This window comes from Pteropus vampyrus, unplaced genomic scaffold (genome assembly GCF_000151845.1).
Source record: "Pteropus vampyrus isolate Shadow unplaced genomic scaffold, Pvam_2.0 Scaffold113, whole genome shotgun sequence".
NCBI lineage: Eukaryota > Metazoa > Chordata > Mammalia > Chiroptera > Pteropodidae > Pteropus > Pteropus vampyrus.
This window is the reverse complement of record NW_011888894.1, coordinates 2750861-2763872: the sequence shown is the minus strand read 5'-3', so window position 1 is coordinate 2763872 and position 13012 is coordinate 2750861. Positions and strand designations below refer to the sequence as shown.

General features: G+C 33.5%; 1 protein-coding gene and 1 pseudogene across 1 annotated transcript in view; both read right to left on the bottom strand.

Moving 5' to 3' along the window:
* Positions 1 to 278: 278 nt before the first annotated feature.
* GFPT1 (glutamine--fructose-6-phosphate transaminase 1) overlaps positions 279 to 13012 on the bottom strand; it is a 56786-nt gene continuing 44052 nt past the window's right edge. Inside the window, exons 15-19 of the mRNA XM_011365619.2 lie at positions 6296 to 6410; positions 5902 to 6029; positions 5171 to 5338; positions 3712 to 3873; positions 279 to 3067 (exon numbers count right to left, since the gene is read on the bottom strand). Of these exons, the coding sequence (XP_011363921.1) occupies positions 3023 to 3067; positions 3712 to 3873; positions 5171 to 5338; positions 5902 to 6029; positions 6296 to 6410 (618 nt within the window). The 3' untranslated portion in view covers positions 279 to 3022. The remainder of the gene's footprint in view (positions 3068 to 3711; positions 3874 to 5170; positions 5339 to 5901; positions 6030 to 6295; positions 6411 to 13012) is intronic.
* LOC111743433 lies at positions 4566 to 4681 on the bottom strand (annotated as a pseudogene).

Genomic DNA, 13012 nt, shown 5'->3' with positions numbered 1-13012 from the left:
TAATGTCAACTGTAATTGAAAAATAAAAACTGGTAAAAAAATAAAACATAAAATAAATAAGTGTCAAAGGAATAGTATCAAGGAGCAAAAAAGGCTCTCTCTTTCCCATGCTAATTAACTCTGGCCAAAGGACCCATATTCAAAGGGATAAGACAATATCATCTCAGAAATGACTAAGAAACTGGAGAGAATCTGTATTAGCTCCCTTACCCAACAACCTCATCTGCACATTGCCCTGTGTCAGTTCCCTTTTGAGTAGTATTAGGCTTGTTTTTCACTTTGCATTTAATGTGTCATTCCTTTGAAGACCACGGAAACATGGACCTATAGCCTGTGATAATAGCTTACTCTACTAAGTATGTTTCATCTCTTACAAACGTGATACACCCGAAAACTTGGACCATTATTTAAGTGAACAAAATCCACTCACAACATTTAATTACCCAGCTCAACTCCATTTCTTACTCTCTCACCCTCTGCCTTCCTTTCAATAATCCCAGTCTTCACTAGTGATGACGAGTCCACCAGGGAAGAAGTGAGCTTTGCTTTTAACAAGATGCATTTGTTAGTCCCTAGCAGTTACTTGCCCGTAATAGGTTGTTGACATAGTTATAACAAATTAAAAACAGTTAACGTTAAGTTTTCTCCTATCATTTATTTCAATAACTTAGGTGATTAAAGGAAGATGGAAAAGCTGACTCCAAAGTAATAATCATTCACTGGGCTACATATGAAATGCTACACATGGCCTGGGGTAAGGAACTCTACATTATATATGAGCAAATTTAAACATTAAATGTACTACATGGAAGAACTTTTACATAAAGAACTCTTTTTGTAGAATATCTTCCTTGAAAATCAGATTTTCTTATCCTACATTAGTTTATACTAGGCATGAACACTTATTAGCAGTTTACCTCACTATAGTATCCTTTTTTGTGTTCATAATTCATAAAAGAATTTCAAAATCACTATATTAAATAGGGTAGGAAGCAAGAAGAAGGGGCATGGAGGAGAAATCATGTTTGGAAAATATTACTTTTTTTTTTTTTTACCACTGACCTTTGATATTTGGTTTAAAATTTATTCTAGCTTGAAGTGTGTGTTTGGCAGGGGAAGAGAGAGATTATGAAAATTAAGGATTGATTTCACGTATTAGTTTTCATTTAGAATGCTGACTCAAACTTTAGATCATTAAGAAATGCTACAAACCCATACAAATTATGTGCATAAAATGCTAATATAATGTGAGAAATGACACTGTATATACACTAAAACTGGCAGGCCTACACAAAATAATCTTAGAAACACTAAGATAAATATAGCTATAGAAGCTATACATGTGATGCAAAGAGTAACCCAATTTTATTTTTAAAAACAATCAGGTTTCTAGCCTACATCTATGAGTCCTTCCAATTACTTCACAATTCTTACCTTCACTTTTGAAAGAGGACTTAACTAAAACATAAACACGCTGTCCTATAACCCCCAAGATTTAGCCAAAAAAGCCCCATGAAGTAATTACAATTTTTTAAGTATCAAACTCATAGTCTATTCTAAATATTTTAAATTATTAACTTCCATATTTGACACTAACCAGCTGAAGGCACCTCAATATCACTTTATTTACATCTTCTTCCTAAATAAATTTCAGGGTAGAACACAGAAAATACAAAGAGAAAAATACCTAGGAAGTAATACAGGCATACCTCGCTTTATTGCACTTCACTTTATTATGCTTCACAGATGTTGCTGTTTTTGTTTTTGTTTTTTTTTTTTTTACAAATTGAAGGCAAGACCCTCCACCAGCAAAAAGATCACAACTCACTTTATTGCAATATTTGCTTTATTACGGAGGTCTGGAACCCAACCCGCAACATCCCCAAGGTATGCCTGTACTAAATTTGATGCAATTCTTCATTAATTTCAGTGTAAAGCATATAGCTTTTTCTAAGCCTAGCCCACGATATACATTTAGAGTCAAATGATTAGTCAAAAGACTTAAAAATCTTCCAAACAATTACAAAGAGCTTCCAAACTGGCACAAAGATACTAGTTTTACACAACAAGGCAGTGAAGGGAAGTTAAAATTAACTGCAAGAAAATCTTTGGGACAAATTGGAGAGAATTCTGAATATATAATTATTGATTTGAAATCCTCTGTATGAGGATTTCAAAGAACAAGATAAAATATGCCATTCAGCAGCAATCATTAAAAAAACTATAGACACAAGGAAAGAAAAACCACTTTTAGGAGATGAAAAACAAAAAGCAGTATTATCCAACATGTATGTATCCTGTCTTCAAATTTAAAATCATATTGTCAGTTGTCCACAGCAACTCAAATTTAAAGTCTGTGCTATAAAATTGTACAAATGTTTTAAGGGCTTGAGAAAACTAATGCACTACTATACTATTTAGCTTCCTAAGCTACTTTGACCTACAGATAACTAGCAACAAGTTTAAGAGACTAAGGTTAACCTAACTTAGGTAGAAATCCCACCAAGAAACGTTTTCAGTTTTTAAGTATACAAACAAATTTCAAAATAAACCATAGCATCTTCTCTTTATATATAACTTAACAAAACTTTAATGAAATGTCTAAGTACACTGCTACTGGCTTTAGATCTTCCAGTTTAACACACTACTCTTTTATTGGTCTAAATGAATAGAAGTATGTGGTAAAACAAATGCCAATTACTTTTAAAACACACAATCCAGATTGGACTGGAGGGTCCAGAAATCCAGCACCTAGCATCTTTTAAAGAAAATGAGAACAAAATCTGCTTCTGATACTGATTTGAATATAGAGTCCATTTTTTAAACTCCCCCGCAAATTACTGGAAAAATATGAGGTAATTTCACAAAAATCACAAGTTGAGTGGATTAATTATAACTGATATATAAATAAGGATTTACTAAAAAAAAAAAAAAAAAAGGCTTAAAGGAGTGATATTTTAAATCAAAGTTTTAAATACAAAAGGTGTCTTATGTAGCTTAATCGCCCAGTTTCAGATGCTCCTTATTCTACAGTTACAGATTTGGCAAGATTCCGGGGGAAATCAACCTGCAAAAAGAGAGCAAGATTAAAGAGATTATACAGATTGGGGGTTGAGGGGTTCCTATAAGCAAATTATTTTTGTTTATAAAAACAGAAAACGTGTTCATTAACTACTTTTATTATAGACTACAAAGAATTAGATTAGAAAATATAGACCCATAATGTGTCTTGAAAAGACCTAAAATCGGTTAGGAAAAAGAATTCTAAAGGAGGCAGTTTAGCACACAAAGAGCTCCCATGGTCCTCTTTTAAGGTGGCAGCCCTCTGCAGGGACAGTAGAAATGTAGAAAAATAGGATGTTTTGATTGTCATAGTGACTGGGGGACCAGGAATTCTAAAAGTCCTGCAATGTGTGAGATAGTCCCAAAGAATTGTCAATAGCTACCCCATTAGGAAACAGAAAGAAAACAGGCAGAGGGTCCCCAAGGAGGTCATCTCCAACAAAGAGGGTCATCGCCAAGATTCTTTAAATTCTATGGGTAAGAAAATGTTACAATGTAACCTACAAATCAGACCATCCAAAGATAACAGATGACAGATATATATCTGATGGATTTCTCGAATGCTATTGTTAAATATTTAAAGGAAAACTATCAGAGTGTACTGAGGTAAAAATCCAGCCCAAGATTTCTGCAGTCGCATTCACTTACATCATAGCCTCTCAGCACAGCAAGGTGGAAAGCCAGCAGCTGTAAAGGGATCACGCTGAGAATACCCTGCAAGCAGTCCACTGAGTGGGGCACCTTGATTGTTCTTTTTGTGTTCTTAATGGTCTCGGTATCCTCCTTATCACAAATCACCACTGGGCGTCCCTGGAAAAGAAAAACACACACAGAATCACTGGTAAACAAAGGCAGGGCTGTAGCAAATTTTGCACTCTACAATTCGCATATGGCCTCAACTGACACAGACTTATTTAAACTCACAACCCTAAGTCAAATTGATCTCACTTACAGTTGGGGAAACAAGAGGCTTTGTGGGAGTCAGTAATTTGTTTACTCACACAACTAAGACATACCAGGCTCAGTACAGACGCCCCTTGACTAACCATGAGGTTATGTCCCGATAAACCATCGTAAATTAAAAATATTACATGCTGAAAATGCATTTAATATACCTACCCTACCAAGCATCATAGCTTAGCCTAGCCTACCTTAAACATGCTCGGAATACACATTCGCCTACAGTTAGGCAAAATCATCCAACACAAAGCCTATTTCACAATAAAGTGCTGAATATCTCGTGTAATTTCATATGTATACTGCTTTCACACCATTGTTAAGTTGAAAAATTTTAAGTCAAACCTATCGTTAAGTCAGGAACCATTTGTACTTGAATCCAGGTCTGTCTGCCTTCCAAGTTCATAACTACTATGTTGTGACTAGGGATTAACATCTTTTGGGATTTATAAAGAAGGACAAATGATCTGAAGAAAACTCAGTTAAGCACAGCACCCCAAGTATTAATGTAAAATCTAGTTGTTGTTTTTTTAAATTATTATTTATGCCTATAGCACCTGGTCTTCCTAGGTGGTCTCCCATCCAAGTACTAACCAGGCCCAACCCTGCTTAGCTTCCAAGATCAGACATCAGGCTTGTTCAGGGTGGCATGGCCATAGAACATGGACCATGGCTCCACTGGGGCGCAAACCCAGGACCTTCCGCGTGTAAAGCAGATGTGATAACTGCTACACTATGGACCCACATCCCAAAATCTAGTTCTTCTTAATATACAGCTGAAACTTATTGGATTTCATTAACCGATGTCACATTAAAAAAATTAATTAATTAAAAAAATAAAATCTCATTTCTCTTGAAATATACATTTAAGAATATTAAATTAAAAGGCTGACTCATACACTAATTGAAGAGAACAGGATTTGGAGACCAAGACCTGTTCTGGTCTTGGTTCTGCCTATTACGAGATCTACAAGCTGAGTCCTGTTGAAACTCTTGAGAATCTCAAATTCCGCACATGTAAAACTAAACATGTTTTGTAAGCTACCTACTGGGCACTGGTCTATCACTTTAAATATTACAAAGTGCAAATAAGTTTTAGTGACCCAAGTCTTAGACTCCCGAGGTGTCCTCACAGCCGCCTCTGACTTACCTGCCTAGCAACCACCTGCTGAAGAGCATTCTGACACTTGGCATAAGTGTGATCTCTCATGATGATCATGATGACAGGCATCAATTTATCCACCAAAGCCAGAGGACCATGTTTCAATTCACCAGCGAGGATGCCTTCAGAGTGCATGTAAGTGATTTCTTTGATTTTCTAACAGGAAAGAACTAGATTAGTCTTCATTCTATTTTTCAAAAACCCATTCTTAAGTAAATATTACACAGAATATCTGATGGCTAAAGCCGCTATCTCTATCCAAAAGTATTAAAGGACCACTGATCTGTATATATAATTAACATGCTAATAGATCATTATATCTATAAAAACAAGCTGCTAGAAGTTTTAAAACTCCACAGGACTTTTTCAGGATTTTAGATTATTGTGAACATACTCATATTTCTTTGTAACTATTCTACTTGCTTCATGTTTGACGTGAATTAAATTCCACACCTAAAGAACTTAGTCTCTATTTTACTCATATTTGGACAACAAATTAATCCAAGTTATTTGCTAAACCCAAATTACCATGCTAAATTGTACTCTTCTTTTTACTTTTGTGTTATCGATTAAATGTTACACTTTCTCAAGTTAACAAATCAAAATCCATAAAGACAAAGACACTTTAAAAAGTTCCACCTATTTCATTCAATCTACAAGTGCAACTATGTGCCAGGTCCATAAATCAACAGACTGAAATTATAAGTGAGAAGACTTACTAGTGCCCCTTCAAGACAAGTAGCATAATGGTAGCCACGTCCCATTATCAAGACCGACTTCTGATGATAAAGTTCTGTTGCCAGTTTCTGAATTTCATCATCCATGCTCAGTACCTCCTTTATCAAATCTGTTAAGAAATAACATTAAAAAAATCTATGAAAAAAAGACAATAAACTGAACCAATTTAATAACAATAACATATTGGTAGAAACCAACAAATGTGTTTCTATTCTTCTGTGATATCAGTGAGGGATTTTTAAATCCAAAGGTGCAAAAGTAGAAAGATTTATTGACTAAACAGCTACAAACCACAGCTTCAACGATAAGAAGAGAATTTCACCCCCTACCAACGCCCTTAGACGACAAAAGTATAGTATGAGACTATCTTTGTACCAGGCAGTCGCTTCAACCCGAGTAGGATCTCTTTGCGTCTCTCTTGCATGGAGATCCTATCATCACACATCATAAGGGCAAACATCACCAGGGATACAAACTGGCTGGTGTAAGCCTGAAACACCACAAAAAAGCAGAAGAATTAGTTGCAGTTGCATTTTAAGAACATGCAATTTTTCATTTAAAAAAAGATGAAAATTAAAAATTCCCATTGGTTTTATAGATACATATTATCCATTAAAAAACAAAACAAAAAAACCCCCAGCATTAGTAACAGTGAACTTGAACCAGTTTTTAGGAAAACTGTCACTATTTCCCTTTTCTGAATTTGAACAAATGACTTAATCTTTATTTCCAGATACAAAATAAAAGTTCCTTACAGTGCACTGGACGCTCATGAAATCCCTAATACCCTTGAGAAAGGAAGATATGCTAAAGGAAGTGAGAAGAGAGGGAATCTGCGTGTGGGACCAAACTGTTTTTTATGTAAGTCAAAAGCAAGGGTTTGAAGGGCTCTCCTTAACATAGTTGCATTACTTTATTGAATTTTTTAAAAAATTGCTCTTTGATTTTTTTTCATTTTTGCTTATTGCCTTTTCTTCACTCCCACTTTTTTTTTTCCCCAAAGTTTGGCTAATTTTTTTTTTAAGTTCAACTGTATAAAAGTAAATAAAAATAGGAATAATCCTCAATCTTATAGAAATATCTACATTAATAACATGCTATTAATAACATCTGTGAATACTGCCTTCTAATCTGTTTTATTTTATATTATTGAGAAAATTATTCAATTTTATAACTTGCTTTTATTTTCAATTAACGTAACAAATACTTTCCCAAGACAGAATGCTTTCTTATTTACTAATGTGTATCTTTTTGCATTTCTTTAGGGCTCGAATGGCCCTTCTGTTAAAGGTACACAGTACTTACAAGGGAATCATGAGAATTAAATAAGTGTAAAGCATTCAGCATAATGTCTGACATATAGGCGAAAAACAAACTTTTTATTGATGAAAGCTGGAACTAAAAGACCCAGGTAGTTCAAAAATCAAAGATCTTCCTATAGAACTGTGACTATTTTAAAACTTGCAGTCATGCTGCCAAGACTACTTTCATTCCCATTAGCTGTATGTGAATTTAAGATATGACTGTTTTGTCACATTCTGTAAAATACTGAGAATTATCCTTTTAACAAATTTTTACTATTTAACTGCTGGACAACGGACTCTTATTACTACTTTACCATACATATCTTAAATCTGAAAAATAAAATTGTAATTTTATTCATGCTTGTTAGGTATTTATGTCTCGTCTTCTGAGAATAAACTTCATTGTTCACTTGTTTTTCAATTTGGTTTTGTTTTTTTTTTTTTTAGTTGGCTTTATGAGGGTCTTTACTGTTATGTTTCAAATACTTTCTCCCAGTTTGGGTAACCTTTTATAATGATGTTCATTGACACAGAGTTTTATTTTTTTTAACTTTCATGTATTAAGTTTAGACAGTTCTTCCATTCTAACATCAATTAAGTATTATTAAATTTTCTTAATTATGTTGTTTTCATTGTCCCTTCTTATTTGACTTTATCTTTACATTTTTCTTTTTAGTCCATCTGAAATTTTAGAGCAAAGTATTAACTTCTGTTTTTTTTTATAAATATCTAATTTTCTCTCCATTTCACCCCACCCTTTCTCTACTGGTTTGTGACATTTTCCATAGTCCAAGTGCTTTGATGTACTAGAGTTTTGTTGCAAGACTACTGATTCTGTCCCACAGATCTGTCATTTCTTTACAAAACTATCTTCCCATCCAGAAATATGATATTTCATCAATTTGTATTAGGAATTTAAAAGTCTATGAAGTTATATAGTTACCATCTCTTCAACAAATATTTATGGAGCACCTTACACATTTCTTGGTAAAGTTATTTTAAAGTATTTTTTATTAACTATTGAAAATAGAACCCTCCTCCAATCATACATACACATATCTTTTCTAAGTAGCTACTGGCAGTTCATAGAGAAATATTTTTGTATATATTTTATATAAAGCACGTCATATAAATTCTTATTCATTCTAAGTAGTCTGTACTTGATATTCTTAAGCTCTACAGGTAGTCAATAATAACAACTGCTATTAAGGAGAATTCTGTTTCTTCTTTTCCCATTGTTTTACTTATTTCTTCCTATTAAAGTAGAAGGAATTTCTAGACCTGGATAGCAAATACGTTTCATAGAGAGCCAATTCTAACTCACTTGTTGTCACAGTGAAACATCATGTTGAGATAGATTCTAAGGCCAACTTTTTTACTTCACAGTAATACAAATAAAATCCTAGGAAGTTTCCAGAAGAACAGCTAAGGCCCTCCAAGATGAAGGTCTTGAAGCTGTTTTGCAGTTCATTCATTTTTCTCTATTATTTGCCTCCTTCTGCTTTATTAAGTTGCTAAACTTTTTCTAATATTTTAAGTTAAATACTTAATTCATTTTCTTTTTTGAAGATAAAGCATTTAATGTCATGAATTTACCTTTAATTAATCACTTTGGCCACACTAAATTTTTACCCATATTGTTCACTGTCATTATTTTTTCTAGTTCTTTTTAAATAGTGGTTCTGATATCTCCTTAACTCATCTATTATTTAGAGGAACATTTTTATGTTTCAGGCGTTTGAGGTTTTTATTCACACTTTTATTATTAAATCACTAGGGTTATTATGGTGTGGTCAGCTACAGTGTTGTGTATGATTTTAACTTTAGGAAATTCTGGGGGGTTTTGTGGGTTATATGCTGATTCTCTATTACTCTTCTCTGGATAAGGGATCACTTCATTGGTGAATATTTTCCTGTCATAATGTGGATAATGAGCCTCCTGTATAATAAAATCATAGTCTGCCAATGCTCCTTACCTTTCCAATAGTTAAATGAGATTCCCTCATCTCTTACTGGACCGCCCTGTTATCAGCTACTCAGACATTCCCCGCCACTTACCTGTCCCTGTGCACCTACATGTTCCACCCACAGACTGGGATTTCTTTTTTCCCACAGCACTAAGGTGGATTTGAGTCCCTTGCCTCAGGTCTAATGAGCACATCTGTATTCTAAATTCCAGTCCCTTTTAGTTTACTTTTCAATAAAGTGATTAATCACAAAATATACTATCAGGACAGAGGGAGAGACCCAGTATATTGGACCCCTGGGATACCTAAACTATTTCCAATACAAACTGATGAGATCATGAGTATTCTAGTTTCTCCAGCCCATAACTCAAAATCTTATTCTACAAAGTAATGTTTCTTTATTTGGACTTAAAACATCTCAACACTGGTTTTCAAGTACAAAGATTAAACAGTAACTTTAATGCAGACATTTTCCCACTGCATTCCAATTACAGCTTAATTGCAACTTCATGTGTTTCGTTTCAACAATATGTACCAAAAAAACAATTATAAGAAAAATAAGTTATACTTGACATTTTGAATTTACTGAGGTTTGAAAGACTGTACCAGAAAAATGTTGACTCTGAACTTTTAAACTTGGTTTTACTTTTTAGTCAGCCAAAAATAAAGTTATATTGGTTTATTTTAAAAAATCAACAAAAGTCAGTACTTTGGTAAAATTCTACACACCTGTAATAACATAAAAATTGCCAAACCTACACATTCATACCCATCAATTCCTATAAAAATGTCAAACTGTCTATGGTCTGATATTTTGAAAAAGTTAGTAATATCTTTCTAACCCTGACAGTTTTTCAGGCAAATTAGGAATTTGCAATCAAGATCATAGAATTCTTGTGCTAGCTCCATCACGGGGCCCAGAGACCAGGATCAATGATAAACTTCTTTGATCACCCATTAACGTATAAACTTGTATTTACCATTAAGAAATAGTCTATGACTAAACATCTCAAAACTTTTCCAGATTGTCCCAGGTTGTTGAAGAAAACAAATTTACTTTAGAATCCAAGAAAAATTAAAGACAAAATTACCATACTTACTATAATTTTTAAGGGAGTCATTTTTTTAAAGAAATTAAAGTATGTATTATAAAAAGATACTTATTTTCTTATGCAAGATGTAACCATTGGGGAGAACTGGGTGAAGAATACATGGAATTCTCTAACTATCTTTGCAGCTTCCTATAAATCTGTAGTTATTTCAAAATAAAAAGGGAATTTAAAAAAAAAGAACTATTGATACAAATAACATGAATAAACCTCAAAAACCTCATGTTAAATGGAAGAAGCCAGACATCAAAGACATGTATCATACAATTCCGTTAATAAGAAATTTCTGGAAAATGATATAACAAGAAAAGACAATAGTAACTGCCTGAGGCTGAATGGTAGGTGTGAGGATTGAAAGTAAAGGGACACAGAAACTTTTTCGGGTGAGTTAAGTCTTATAAAACTGGATTGTGATGACAGTTACACAGCCAAATTTACTAAAACTATACACTTAAAAACTGATGTTATAGTATGAAAATTATACCTCAATAAAACTATAGATAAAAAGGAAAATGGTACAATCTAGGTGATGGGTATATGGGTATTAATGTAAAATTTTTTTAACTCTGCTGCATGATTGAAAATTATCATAATAAAATGTTGAACAAAATTAAAGCTTTCATAAACTATAGAATTAGATATCAAAAAAGTTGTATTTCTCCTAGCAATTGACAGTTCAAGAAAGATTTGATAAAAAACTAAGTCGACAGCATCCATTCCGTTGATGGATGTACTTATACCATGCTGAAGCCCTTGCTTCACAATGTGTTGTAAACAATTCCCCATCCAAGCTGTCTTCTGGACACTTCCAAGAATCCACAAGCTGCTGCTTAGGGCGGCTGGTTATTTATTCAGGCACAGAATGGAAACCCAAGCACAAACATCTTACATGTTTTAATTAGCACATGGAGAAAATTCAGGTTTCAGCTTTCTGAAAATTACAGTGTTAGCAATATCAAAGTAACCAGGAAACAAAAGCCTCACTCAGAGTTTTTACGTAAGAATTACAAATTTTCCACACGAAAAAAATTCTCCACGAGGGTCTTTAAAAGGAAAAAATACTCAAACGTGGTTATGCACAGGTTGACATCTTCCACGCATCTTTAATTAGAGTTAAGTCCACCAATATCTAAGCATCTTATCAGGAAATCAGCAAGAAATATTAAACTAAAGCAGAAAAACAGACAACCAAAATTCTGTAATCATAAAGAGTAATACATCTGTGAAAATCACCTTTGCATTTATACAACTTTCTAAGATTCCTATTTTTATTATTATATCTATGCATACCTCAATTTCAAAGAGCAAAGTAGTCTCACTAGGCCTTAAAAAAAATGAAGCTGCTTTTAAATCTCCACCAATGAAACAGATACTGTCCTATAATACTAACTTTTATCCTTTTAAATGACCAAATTCTACACTAAAGGTATATTCCTCTTTATAAACTTTCGTAGGTAGTATGTATATTTTGACTTATTAGAAATCATAACGATGTAAAGAAAAATGTCAAAAATTATTAGAATTAAACTGAATGTTTCTAACTTGTTATTTTTCTAAATCCCTACAATATGTAATAAAAAAAAGGGAATGTTATACTTACCATGCATCCCACCGCAGCAGGAAGGAGGAGTGCAAGTGACGAAGGGAGAGTCATCAGACACCTTTTCAAAATGGACTTATGTTATATACATTTGTCCCTTTTATATTCTTAAAATGGGGGGATGGGAAGGGATAACAAGTGTTTTATCTATTATTGATCCTTAAGTCTTACAATAATTACAACAACTAGTAAACTATATGAGTTCTGTAAGTGCTGACCAATGAAGCACAAGATAGAGATTAGTCTGTTTTCATCAACACTGTGATTCGGTAATCACATGAGCAACAAGCCAAGAATTTACCTTTGTGCTGGCCACGCCAATCTCGGGCCCAGCATTAATGTGAACTCCACAGTCTGTCTCCCTTGATATGGAACTGCCCACTGTGTTTGTGATCCCCACAGTTAAAGCTCCTCTCTCCTTGCAGTACCGAAGACCCATCAGGGTATCTGCTGTCTCACCTGTATAAAAAGGAAGACACAGAGTGGTTAACATATTCTGTTTCTTAGATGCAAAAACAGAAACTCGACTATACTTTGAACAATACCATTTGTTTCAAATAAAATTTAAAACACACACAACAATCAGTAAAACTCTAATAGAATCTTACTTTTTTGGATCATTTCTCCTTTCTCTTTGAAAATTCAGTTCTTTGAGTGTAAAGCATTTTAATTTTACTAATTCACAAAGAATTACATAACATCAAAATAAATTTCTATTTGTCAAGTCATCTAGTCATCTGCAATACTATTTTATCTTTAAGTACCAGTTTTTGCCAAGATAATTACTAGAAAAAATGACTTTCATTTCCTTTGAGTCAGTTAGCATACCTGACTGACTAATGAAAAAGCAAACATCATCTCGAAAAACTGGCGTGTTTCTATCCAGGAAATCGCTGGCTAGTTCCACCATAACAGGCAACTCAGTCAGCTCTTCAAGAACTTGACGTGTCTGCAGAGAAGAGATGACCTGGTCAAACAATGTTACTTCAAATTCTCTTTTTCACTGGTCTTCTTTGGACTCAATGTATAGTTTTCACTTTTTCTGATTATAAAAACGATACCCATGCATTGTTAGAAAATATAAAAAATATAAAGTATAAAAAATAATCAAA